The following is a 13557-nucleotide window of genomic DNA, read 5'->3' as shown; positions in this document are numbered from 1 at the left end:
GATCTTGCATTTTAACTAAGAAAATGCAGAAATCAACTGACTGAGGAGAATAAATAGGGGATATGATCTTGACGAGTACCAGAGTAGTTACAAAGGCCAAATTGCATGTCAAAAAACTCCTGAACAGAGATATTTTATGGGGCAATAATAACAATGCCAACACTAACAATCTGACAACATCTGTGTGAAATTAGCACTGAGATATCTGACACGTTGCTGGTGTTGCCAGGGCCACGATCATGACCAGAGTGTAGTTTCTAAGAATGCACTGTATCAACAAAGACTCATTATTTAGAGAGAGGGAGAGACGGAGAGAGGTAGAGAGAGCCCCCGTTGAAGCCGTCCGTGCAGTCCGTGCCCTTTGAGTAGTCATAGCAACCCGTGCCGTCCTTCATCGGCCACAGCCCGTCAGGACGTTGGAGGGGCAAGAGAGAGACACCGGAGAAGGAGAGAAACAGACACAAACACATCCTTTATATATTAACTGTCTGTTTTACAGATTGCCCAAATATAAAACACAACATCTTCACTGCTAGTCTCCCAAATCAATTTAAGCTACCCATTGATACATTTTCTGTAGAATCCAGACAAAATAGCATTTTACACAGTTGTAAGCCTCCTACACACCTGTAATTAATGCATAAGGGCTGTGTTATCCAGTGTCCAGTTGTCACCTCTCAATCCCATCTAAAACTTTGGGATTAATATTAACTGTCAGAAATGATTGTCGCAGGCTTACGGGTGAAGTGGAAGGGGAAGGAAGTAACGCAGACGGCTGTGATGTGAGCAGCCCTGCGAAGCCTGCAGTAAACCTGGGATAATCACAGGGCTTTATTGCGTGGGCCAAGTGATGACAGCTCCTTTCTGTGTCTGTGTTGACTCAAGAAGTGCGTGTAATTGGGCTCTTAGGGCCACCCCTTGAGCTTGTTTACATAGGATATGGAGGAGAGTATCCCTCCCCTTTCACTACTCCAGTCCTTTCACACTCTCTCTGCTCTGCAGCTGGGTCTGTGTTTGGAGCCCACAGTCTCACCACAACATCAGCCTATTATCAAACTACACATATACACTGTCTGATGACGTATATCTCACACACTTGCATGTGTTGAATGAAAGAGGGAATTTATTGACTGTCACGCTTCTCACCTCTGTATTTTACATTTTTACTACAGTGTATATATCTCATTTGAGCTGGTGTTACAGTATATGGGTGGTGATTCCTTGTGGTAGTGGAATGTTTGTTTTTGCGTAGAAGATTAATTTGGAACTCTGTCACTGAACTCTGTCACTAAAATGTCAGATAATCTGCACCCGCGTTACATTTAAGCTTTTTCCCCACCTGCTCCAGTGGAAGCTATTTTTCACAGATGTTCTGTGAGAGAGTCCAGCTCAGAATGTGTTTGCGTGTATGAGGAATGGAAGCAGAAGGCATAACAAGCTTTGTCCTTGGCTCGCCTTTTAAAGAGCCGTCGAGAGAGAATGCGAGACTAGTGAGTTTAAGAACGGACACACATGCTGATTAAGTTCACGCGCTGTACATTTTCTTTTTGTTCTGTAAAATATTCCCGAAGGCTGCTCTATTCAATATGATTAAATGCATTGCAGAAAATGAATAATTTGGAAATGAATAATGTGAAATCTTTTAAATGACTTTTACCCTAAGCTGCTGCTAATTACTCTATCGGGGCGGCAGGTAGCCTAGTGGTTAGAGTATTGGATTAGGAACTGAAAGGTTGCAAGATCGAATCCCAGAGCTGACAAGGTAAAAATCTGTTGTTCTGCCCCTGAACAAGGCAGTTAACCCACTGTTCCTAGGCTGTCATTGAAAATAAGAATAATAAATAAGTCACTTAAATGTTTTCCCCCTTTCCTCCTCTGGTAAAATGTAGCTAGCACAAACTGTGTGAGTTTGGCCTTTGGTTAGGGGTGTAGCTAGCTAATACATCTCACCTCTGGCCCTGCCTGGTGTTCTCCTCCGCCTGTTGATTCAGCTCTAGCGCAGACCTTTTCCTAGAAGTCTGGATATGAGACGGATATGACTGAGTCAATTATTTGCTCTGCAGTTGGAGTAAACCTGTAGGCCTCTTAATAGCAAACAATTAGAGACTATGGCTGCAAATCATTCACTCATAGTCAACCACGGCATTGATCCTGTGCAGCAAAAGTGTACAGGTTAGGTAATGGAACTCATCTGAGGAGGAGAAGTTTGAAGGATCAGAAGACCAATGCGCAGCGTGGTAAGTGTCCATAACGTTTATTTTAAAACATAAACTGAACAATATGAAATACAAAACAATAAATGTGAACATGAACGAAACCGAAACAGTACCGTGTGGCAACAAACACTCACACGGAAACAAACACCCACAAACCAAAAGTGAAACCCAGGCTACCTAAGTATGATTCTCAATCAGGGACAACGATTGAGGGGCCTCTGATTGAGAACCATACCAGGCCGAACTCAAAACCCCAACATAGAAAAACACATATAGACTGCCCACCCCAACTCACGCCCTGACCATACTAAATAAAGACAAAACAAAGGAAATAAAGGTCAGAACGTGACACTACCCACAAAACACAGGTGGGAAAAGGCTACCTAAGTATGGTTTTCAATCAGAGACAACGATAGACAGCTGCCTCTGATTGAGAACCACACCCGGCCAAACACACAGAAATAGAAAACATAGAACACAAAACATAGAATGCCCACTCCAACTCACGCCCTGACCAAACCAAAATAGAGACATAAAAAGGATCTCTAAGGTCAGGGCGTGACAGTACCCCCCCAAAGGTGCGGACTCCGGCCGCAAAACCTGAACCTATAGGGGAGGGTCTGGGTGGGCATCTATCCGCGGTGGCGGCTCTGGTGCGGGACGTGGACCCCGCTCCACCTTAAGCTTGGTCCACTTAGATTGCGCCTCTGGAGCGGGGACCCTCGCCGCCGACCTCGGACTGGGGACCCTCGCAGCGGACAGGAGGGCGACTCTGGCAGCTCCGGACAGGAAGGAGACTCTGGCAGCTCCGGACAGGAGGGAGACTCTGGCAGCTCCGGACAGGAGGGAGACTCTGGCAGCTCCGGACAGGAGGGAGACTCTGGCAGCTCCGGACAGGAGGGAGACTCTGGCAGCTCCGGACAGGAGGGAGACTCTGGCATCTCCGGACAGGAGGGAGACTCTGGCATCTCCGGACAGGAGGGAGACTCTGGCAGCTCCGGACAGGAGGGAGACTCTGGCAGCTCCGGACAGGAGGGAGACTCTGGCAGCTCCAGACAGGAGGGAGACTCTGGCAGCTCCAGACAGGAGGGAGACTCTGGCAGCTCCGTACAGGAGGGAGACTCTGGCAGCTCCGGACAGGAGGGAGACTCTGGCAGCTCCGGGCAGGAGGGAGACTCTGGCAGCTCCGGGCAGGAGGGAGACTCTGGCAGCTCCGGACAGGAGGGCGACTCTGGAAGCTCCGGACAGGAGGGCGACTCTGGCAGCTCCGGACAGGAGGGCGACTCTGGCAGCTCCGGACAGGAGGGAGACTCTGGCAGCTCCGGGCAGGAGGCAGGCACAGGACTCACCGGGCTGGGGAGACACACAGGAGACCTGGCTCTGGGAGCAGGCACAGGACTCACCAGGCTGGGGAGACATCCAGGAGGCCTCTTCCTGGGCCGAGTCACCAGATACACTGGGCCGTGGAGGCGCACTGGCGGTCCCGAGCGCAGAGCTGGCCCTACTCGTTCTGGCTGGATGCCAGCTTCCACCCGGCAAATGCGGGACGCTGGCACCGAGCACACCGGCCTGTGAATGCTCCGCCTCGACACCGTGAGCATCACCCCATAGCACGGGGCCTGACCAGTCCCATGCTCGCCACGGTAAGCACGAGGAGTTGGCTCAGGTCTACTACCTGACTCTGCCACACTCCCCGTGTGCCTCTCGGGCTTCCTTGCCAGCCGTTTTCGTGTCGCCAACTCCATTCTCCAGTATCCCTCCTCGCACTGTTCTAGAGAATCCCAGGCGGGCTCCGGCACTCTCTCTGGGTCGACCAACCACCTCTCTATCTCCTCCCAGGTTGTCTCATACTCCAGATAGCACTGCTCACCTGTCCAGGAGTCCCTTTCACCACGCTGCTTGGTCCTTTGGTGGTGGGTAGTTCTGTCAGGTGCAGCAACACAAAACAGAAAACATAGAACACAAAACATAGAATGCCCACCCCAACTCACGCCCTGACCAAAGTAAAATAGAGACATAAAAAAGATCTCTAAGGTCAGGGCGTATCCTAACTCTGACTGGATTCCAATAGGAATTATAGAACACTTTGCAAGCCAGCATAATATGACTTGCCAATGGGGCATGTAAACCAGGAGTTTCAAATCACTGTGAGTAAAACTAGGCTGTCGAAGTATGGTATTGTCAAAAAAAAGTAATGGATTGTCATAAATATATTTTTTTATGATAAAATATTAACTTAGGGACTCATTTGGTGAAGAATACAGGAATGAAAGCCATTGATTGCAACAAACATGTCACTGTCACTAGCAAACACAGTCATGTGTGGTACAGGTACCTCTAAAATTCACTCAAAAGGCAACCTGGGAAATAAATATGCAAATAAGGCTTTAAACCGTACATTGATAAAACAAAAAACACGCAAAAACAAATTACTGTAACACCACAGGTGTTAATTCCCTAACACTGAGATTGTGTAACAGCATCAGCGCCAATAAAATGTTAATGGTAGTCGGAATTTGCAACATCCATGGTTTTAGGGACTCTTCAGGTGTTAGTTTATCAACACTTTAAAAAGTGTTAGTTTAACACTATTTTGGTGGGCTATATATACACAAGAAAGTGTTACGTTTAACACTGTGGGTGTTAAAATTTTGATCGCAAATTTGCTGTGTGTCCGGTCTCTCCTCCCATCAACACAGACAGACAGCACATCTGCTGCTTTCCCAACACATGGCTGTATACTTCCCTCCATGCCTCCATCCTCCCTTCCATCCAGGGAAACACTCAACACTCAATTAACATGACTCCCTGTTTCACTTCTTTCCAACGTAGCATTGTTAGCCCACTGGCTCGGTACGTTATGCGCAAGAATCCCACTGTCGATGAGAAAATCAAACAATGCTTATTTACACTACTTCAGGAATAAGTCATCACCCTCCGTTCATTCCCGGTGGAGGAGTTGATGACAATGAGGGATTATTTTGTTTTACCTCAATAGAAAGTAGATCCAGATGGTGGCACATGTGATGTGAGTGAGGCGGCCATGTGAAACTCCCCTATCACTGGCTGTGTATTTTGATATGAGCCGTTTTGGGGGAGTGGAGACAGAGTGGATAGGAAGACGTGAATGCAGCTGTCAGCCCTGTGTTATGGGCGATTCAGGACATGTGGCGGACGTACTTCGATGCAGGTTTGCGTGTGTTAGGGTTTGGCTCTGGTCCTTTGTCGTTCAGACACCGTTCTATCAACAATGATGAGGTCTCTCGCGAAGAGATTTAATCTCAAAATGAGACTAATCTGTGTAAATAAAGCTAAACGAAAAGGAAAGTCTCTTGTCATTCACACAATGTGTTTTTTGGGATAGGTAGATGTTGCTCCCAACCACTGACACAGGGTCAGCTATTTCTCCATGTCCCTAATGATTAAGGTTAGGACTGATAAAATCTGATGTTAGACTATAGACTGTTTTTCAGTTGCCCTCTCTCCTTCTCTCTATCTCCCAGAGGCGACAGACCAGGGAAGCAGGCGCGAGCTCAAGTCCATGCCCTTCATCAGCTACCTGTCTGGGCTGCTGAAGACCCAGCTGCTGACAGAGGACCTGGTGAGTGGCGTGGAGATCCGCTGCGAAGAGAAGGGCAGCTGCCCGTCGGCCTGCCACCTGTGCCGTCAGGCAGGCCGCGAGCAGCCTTCGCCCATCCCTGTCCTGCTGGAGGTCAGCCGCATCGTGCCCCTCTACAACCTGGTGCAGGACAACGTCACTAAGGAGGTGAGGGGGGATGGAGGGAGAGATGGATGAAGGGGCAGGGAGATGAAGGGAGGGTGATGGACTGTCTGGTACAGAGGACAACACCACCAAATAAGTGAGGGTAGAATGAGGAACAGATGAAGGGAGGGGGGAACAGAGGGAGAGAAGGATGGTGAGAAGAATAGAGAAGAATAGGGATGATGGGGGGAGACCCCTCTATAGTCTGGTACAGAACTACGTCACCAAAGAGGTGAGGGATGGAGGGGAAAGAGGCAATGGAGAGAAGGAAGGAGGGGAACAGTGGAGAGGGATGGAGAGAATGTAGGATGCAGTGGAGAGGGATGGAGAGAAGGTAGGAAGCAGTGGAGAGGGGTGGAGAGAAGGTAGGATGCAGTGGAGAGGAATGGAGAGAAGGTAGTAGGCAGTGGATAGGAATGGAGAGAAGGTAGGAAGCAGTGGAGAGGGATGGAGAGAAGGTAGGATGCAGTGGAGAGGAATGGAGAGAAGGTAGGAGGCAGTGGAGAGGGATGGAAAGAAGTAAGTAGGGAGGCAGTGAAGAGGGATAAAAAGAAGGAAGTAGGGGGGCGGTGGAGAGGGATGAGAGAAGGAAGTAGGGGGGCAGTGGAGAGGGATGAGAGAAGGAAGGAGGAAGGCAGTGGAGAGGGATGAGAGAAGGAAGTAGGGAGCGGTGGAGAGGGATGAGAGAAGGAAGGAGGAAGGCAGTGGAGAGGGATGAGAGAAGGAAGTAGGGGGCGGTGGAGAGGGATGAGAGAAGGAAGTAGGGGGCGGTGGAGAGGGAGGGAGAGAAGGAAGTAGGGGGGCAGTGTAGAGGGATGAGAGAAGGAAGTAGGGGGGCGGTGGAGAGGGAGGGAGAGAAGGAAGTAGGGGGGCGGTGGAGAGGGATGAGAGAAGGAAGGAGGAAGGCAGTGGAGAGGGATGAGAGGAGAAAGTAGGGGGGCAGTGGAGAGGGATGAGAGAAGGAAGTAGGGGGCGGTGGAGAGGGATGAGAGAAGAAAGTAGGGGGGCGGTGGAGAGGGATGAGGGAAGGAAGTAGGGGGGCAGTGGAGAGGGATGAGAGAAGGAAGTAGGGGGGCAGTGGAGAGGGATGAGAGAAGGAAGTAGGGGGCGGTGGAGAGGGAGGGAGAGAAGGAAGTAGGGAGGCGGTGGAGAGGGATGAGAGAAGAAAGTAGGGGGGCGGTGGAGAGGGATGAGAGAAGAAAGTAAGGGGGCGGTGGAGAGGGATGAGAGAAGGAAGTAGGGGGCGGTGGAGAGGGATGAGAGAAGAAAGTAGGGGGGCGGTGGAGAGGGATGAGAGAAGGAAGTAGGGGGGCAGTGGAGAGGGATGAGAGAAGGAAGTAGGGGGCGGTGGAGAGGGATGAGAGAAGAAAGTAGGGGGGCGGTGGAGAGGGATGAGAGAAGGAAGTAGGGGGGCAGTGGAGAGGGATGAGAGAAGGAAGTAGGGGGGCGGTGGAGAGGGATGGAAAGAAGGAAGTAGGGGGGCGGTGGAGAGGGATGAGAGAAGGAAGTAGGGGGGCGGTGGAGAGGGATGGAAAGAAGGAAGTAGGGGGGCAGTGGAGAGGGATGAGAGAAGGAAGTAGGGGGGCAGTGGAGAGGGATGGAAAGAAGGAAGTAGGGGGGCAGTGGAGAGGGATGAGAGAAGGAAGGAGGAAGGCGGTGAAGAGGGATGAGAGAAGGAAGTAGGGGGGCAGTGGAGAGGGATGGAAAGAAGGAAGTAGGGGGGCAGTGGAGAGGGATGAGAGAAGGAAGGAGGAAGGCGGTGAAGAGGGATGAGAGAAGGAAGTAGGGGGCGGTGGAGAGGGATGAGAGAAGGAAGTAGGGGGCGGTGGAGAGGGATGAGAGAAGAAAGTAGGGAGGCGGTGAAGAGGGATGAGAGAAGAAAGTAGGGAGGCGGTGAAGAGGGATGGAAAGAAGGAAGTAGGGGGGCGGTGGAGAGGGAGGGAAAGAAGGAAGTAGGGGGGCGGTGGAGAGGGATGGAGAGAAGGAAGGAGGAAGGCAGTGGAGAGGGATGAGAGAAGGAAGTAGGGGGGCGGTGGAGAGGGATGGAGAGAAGGAAGGAGGAAGGCGGTGAAGAGGGATGAGAGAAGAAAGTAGGGAGGCGGTGAAGAGGGATGGAAAGAAGGAAGTAGGGGGGCGGTGGAGAGGGATGGAGAGAAGGAAGGAGGAAGGCAGTGGAGAGGGATGAGAGAAGGAAGTAGCGGGGCGGTTGAGAGGGATGGAGAGAAGGAAGTAGGGGGGCGGTGGAGAGGGATGAGAGAAGGAAGTAGGGGGGCGGTGGAGAGGGATGAGAGAATGAAGGAGGGGCGCAGTGGAGAGGGATGTTGAGAAGGAAGGAGGCAGTGGAGAGAGATGGAGAGAAGGAATGAGGGAAGCAGTGGAGATATATGAAGGAAAGGTGGGTGGTAGAGAGGGGGCGATGTGGAGCTGTCCTCTGTTTGATAAATAACTACAGTACCAGTCAAAAGTTTGGACACACCTACTCATTCAAGGGTTTTTCTTAACGCTCAAACGCATTAAGGAAAGAAATTCCACAAATTAACTTTTAACAAGGAACACATGTTAATTTAAATGCGTTCCAGGTGACTACCTCATGAATCTGGTTGAGAGAATGCCAAGAGTGTGCAAAACTGTCATTAAGGCTTTTGACTGGTACTGTACGTCACCACAGAGGTGAGGGGAGAGGAGAAAGGGAGAGAGAAGGATGGTGGGTGAAGAATAGGTGACAATGGGGGGATTGGGGAGACAGCCATGTCCAGAATGACATCAATGGGGGGGAAAGGCAGAGAGGAAATAGAGAGATATGTGTCACGTTTCTGACCTTATTTCCTTTATTTTCCTTTGTTTTGTCTTTAGTTAGTATGGTCAGGGCGTGAGTTGGGGTGGGCAGTCTATGTTATGTGTTTCTATGTTTAGGTTTGTCATTTGGCCTGATATGGTTCTCAATCAGAGGCAGGTGCCTCTGATTGGGAACCATATTTAGGTAGCCTGTTTTCACTGTTGGTTTGTGGGTGTTTGTTTCCTGTGTCAGTGTTTGTGCCACACGGGACTGTTTCGGTTAGGTTACTTTGTTATTTTGTATGTGTGTCTTGTTCAGTTGATTATATTAAAACATGGACACTTACTACGCTGCGTCTTGGTCCGATCCCTGCTACACCTCCTCTTCAGACGAAGAGGAGGAAATCTGCCGTTAGAATATGTGGACGTGTCAAGCCAACAGTACAGTTTACTGAGTGTAAATATGAATTAAAGCAATTTTATAGAATAAAATGATATTTCAGTGGAAAATAAAATGATAAAAATAGATGTGCCATCTGGTCAAAGGGTTCAACTGAAAGTTCATTTGCAATAACCGTACAGGAAATTCAAGAACAGGAAACATATTTGTATAGTTTATGTCATTTATTCACACATCCATTTGTAATTTGGCTGCTTTGAGAATATAATAGTATACAGTATAAGGATATTTTTGTTTTACCACAGTGAAGTTGACACAATTGTGCTTGGCTGTAATGTCAGGGTTGGGCTTTGAATTAAAAGCAGTCAAATCAGGAAGTAAACAAAAATTTGTATTCAATAATCGAAAAAGGGAATTTATTTTCAATCACTTCTCAATAATATTTTAAGAGTTTTAACATTTCTGAATTTTAAATTCAAATAATTTTCTGAATTGACTGCCTTCAATTCAATTTGAGCCCAACCCTGGTAGATGTAGTTACCAAAATCCCCCCTAGGTGGAGTAAGTGGGTTAACTTTCACTATTTAAAATACACTGTGGTGTGGAGAATAGAAAAAGGTGACGTCATGGTTCTCCTCTTGTGGGGATAAATGCAAAGAGTTGTGTTTGTGCGTGCGGGCGTGCGTGTGCGTGTGTTTGTTTGTGTATAATTTCTGTAGATTCAACTGTATTGTCTTGTCATGACTGTGTTGCTGTTTTGGGTGAGGTTTCCCCCTTGAGAGGAACCTTTGATTATTAGATACTGGAAGCTAGTCATGTTTGGAATCTCATCCCTAAGGTGATTTAGCTGAGGGTCTGGCTCCGCTTCACATTTAGTTTACACCATCTTCCCTCAGCTGGGCTCAATCTGAGGAGAGGGAGATGCAATTAGGAAGTCCACTGCACTTGTTTGTCTGTGTGTGTGTGTGTGTGTGTGTGTGTGTGTGTGTGTGTGTGTGTGTGTGTGTGTGTGTGTGTGTGTGTGTGTGTGTGTGTGTGTGTGTGTGTGTGTGTGTGTGTGTGTGTGTGTGTGTGTGTGTGTGGGTGTGTGTGTGTGTGTGTGTGGGTGGGTGCATGTGGGTGCATGTGTGCGTGCATGTCCAGTACCAGTCAAAAGTTATATTACACCTACTCATTGAAGGTTTTTTCTTTATTTTTACTATTTTCTACATTGTAGAATAATGGTGAAGACATCAAAACTATGAAATAACTTATATGGAATCATGTAGTAACCAAAAAAGGTGTTAAACAAATCAAAATATTTTGGGGATTTTAGATTCTTCAGAGTAGCCACACACACACACACACACACACACACACACACACACACACACACACACACACACACACACACACACACACACACACACACACACACACACACACACACACACACACACACACACACACACACACACACACACACACTAATGCACACACACACGCGCGCACACACCACTACCCGTTCCCCACCACCTCCACCGGGACCAGAACGGTCAAGCATCTAATTACCCTGCCTGACTAAAATTACAGCATGCAGCACAGCAGCAATAGCACTGGCAACACACACGCACACATGCACAACAACAAAGACCCCAGCCCATACGTGCCGCCCATACCAAGCGCCTGTCTCAGCCACGAAGAAAAGAGGCACAATCGATAGCAGACGGCCCCTAGTGGGCTCAGTCGATACATAAACGTGAGGAAGAGCAAAGTGTCCTATTTTTCTCCTCCTTCTAGTCTTCTGGGGACAGGGGGGAGCAGACTGCGGTGGGTCACTGGCGAGGGTCGGCCCTCCGAGGTAGCGGGATTATTAGCTTGGTATTGATGCATCGACCCTACAGGGACAAGCTAGTGCTGCTCTTGGCCAGCTCTCTGAAAGACTCCTGCTTCTATTAGCATAGCAGATACAACGGCCTGGCCATACATCTCTACTACACGATAAAGGCAGTACACTGATTGAAACTGTGCCTTGTGACTACACCTCTCCCCCACCTGGAAAAAGACGGCCACGCAAAAAGAGTTCACTAAGATGCTACAATAACTAAACAAAGGGAAATCATGGTTGTTTATTGTGAAGCAAAAAGGAAAGGATGTTGCCCTTGTGTGCCTGTGTGTACAAACCCAGTTTGTATCTTCAGCCATGCAAAACTACCTGCGGCTCTCAATGCCAAGCTGCCGTCTTGCCTCCGCTGCCCCTGCCCCTGCTGTCTGCCTATGGCAAGGCTTGTCATGTTCCTCCCATTTCGATCTGCCCATTACAAAAGTAGACAGGTATTGTGTTACTATCTTGAATTATCCGTATGTCTGCTTCCTCGAAAAACAGCCCTACCGGAACAATGGGGCAAAGGATTAAAACAACAGAATTCACTGCCCTCCTCACTTCAACAACACGGTTCCAGGAAAACATTTTGAGAGAAAGTAAAAGTCACTCTCCGACTCTGTCTTCAATGCTACGATTACGACAGGGCTAGTTTAAGGATTTGACGAAGAAAACGGGAGAAAAAAAAGATGATCTTTGAAGCGGTTTTACATTACATGTTATGTACGATGTTTATCTCCCAGTCAGATAATGACAGAGACCTCTCACCACCTCTTTGGGGAAGTGTTGAGTCAGGCCTGTTATGAATGTATGTTTCATAACCCCAGATCCTACCCCACACTGAGACTATACCTACCTACTGTATTTGGAGCCTAACTATAAGCAGTTAGCTACTCTCCCCCTAGAAGGACCCTCCCCTGGCCCTGTTTCAGTGACAGAGCCCAATACCTCAATGGATAAATAAATAAACTCATGCCAGTGGAGGTTGCCAGCAGGCCTGAGTCCCGCATGGCCCTGATTGAATTATGGCAGAGCTATTGAACAAATTGGCTGTGAGGCTAATGACTCAGAACACTGTGTATCTTGCTGAGTAATCAACCCCCCCCCCCCCCCCCCCCCCCAACCTCCGCACCCACCACACTCCCACCATCCACCCCCCCACATGTCTTTTCTGTTTTCCTAAATGGCGTTTCCTGCACAAGGTCGGGTGCAGACCCAGGTTTGACTCATGCAGTCTCCTTAAACTTGTTAAACTCAGGGCTTGAGGAAAATTAACGAGTTTACTGGGGCGGCCTCTCAACTTTTTGTGTGCCTTCTGGAGTTGGGGTGGGTGATGGGATGGGATGTGGGTGGTGACGGTGTAATTGAATGGAAACTGTTTCGTTCTCCTCTTCAAAAATGCCCCCTGGAAACGGTTTACCCCCAAGTGCATCAAGGCTGCAAGTTTATCCAATAAGCTCTAAGCCTCTCTAAGAAAGGTTATGACAACAGACCTGGCCACCCCTTTCTCAAATTTGTCACCGGGGGGAAAAAAGTGTGAAGCCACCGCTTTTTACCAAATTGATTTATTTGAACACGAAGAGGCTGGAAACCCACAACACAGAGCCATTCAAGTTGCCATTAAGCCTGGATCAAATTAGCTTAGAGCATCCTGAGACCAGGTTGACTCTCTTGAAACTCAATATGGGTTAGGGTTCCTTAGTGACCCAGCCGCCACCCCAGCCCCCATCAACCCTTCTGTGAACCACCCTGCAGTTGGCCCCAATGTCCCCTAGTTCCTGGAAGTCCTCCACTTGATGGAGTTCCTAGAAACTGGAGATCTAGATGTTCTATCCTTTGTTAACAGGATGGAGAGGGCTCCTTGCCACCCACACCACACCACACCGCTGTCACCGCTATCCTGCTATTCTGCTCCTCGCTGACTCTCACCACCCCGGATCCTCCAATAAATCAATAGTGCAGGCCAGCTGGCCAGTGTTTTCACAAATTAGCCAGAGGAGATGGACAGTAATGTGGCCGGCGTAGATTAGCCAAACAGATTAATATGCTAGGAGGTCACCATGATCCTCTGCTCTTCTTGTACGTGATGGCTTTCTGCATACTGAGCCAAACCAGGTGCTACATTGTCTACTGGCTAGTGTGATGTCAGAGGATTTGGTGGCGTGGGCAGGAAAGGGGGGACACTGCTTGTGGCCAACGGCAGAGCTATGTCACACTGGTCAAAGTGGAGAGGAGTGTGCATAATTGAATTTCTCAACAACAACAAAAATATAAAGTAAAAAATGTCTTCCCAATGATACCATCAAAAGTTAAAACATTTTAAAAACTATGATTTTCAAACACTATGCGATTCGCGGTGACAAGAATACTGTCCCTTGAGCTAGAAACTCGTTGCAGGTTTTAAAAATCACAGTTTTTTCATATATTTTTTTTCAACACAGATCATAGAACCACTCTGTTTTCACATATGTAGACACTGGTTTGGTGCTGGAGATTATGAATATGAGGTTGAAAGTGGCGGAATTGCCCTATAAGAGGGAAA

General features: G+C 48.6%; 1 protein-coding gene across 1 annotated transcript in view; it reads left to right on the top strand.

Moving 5' to 3' along the window:
• The window catches only part of LOC139552308 (astrotactin-2-like), a 547772-nt gene that overhangs the window by 434287 nt on the left and 99928 nt on the right, over positions 1–13557 (top strand). The window contains exon 17 of the mRNA XM_071363924.1: positions 5720–5982. Within this exon, the coding sequence (XP_071220025.1) occupies positions 5720–5982 (263 nt within the window). The remainder of the gene's footprint in view (positions 1–5719; positions 5983–13557) is intronic.

This window comes from Salvelinus alpinus, chromosome 24, assembly GCF_045679555.1.
Source record: "Salvelinus alpinus chromosome 24, SLU_Salpinus.1, whole genome shotgun sequence".
NCBI classification, from domain to species: domain Eukaryota; kingdom Metazoa; phylum Chordata; class Actinopteri; order Salmoniformes; family Salmonidae; genus Salvelinus; species Salvelinus alpinus.
This window is presented reverse-complemented; position numbering and strand designations above follow the sequence as displayed.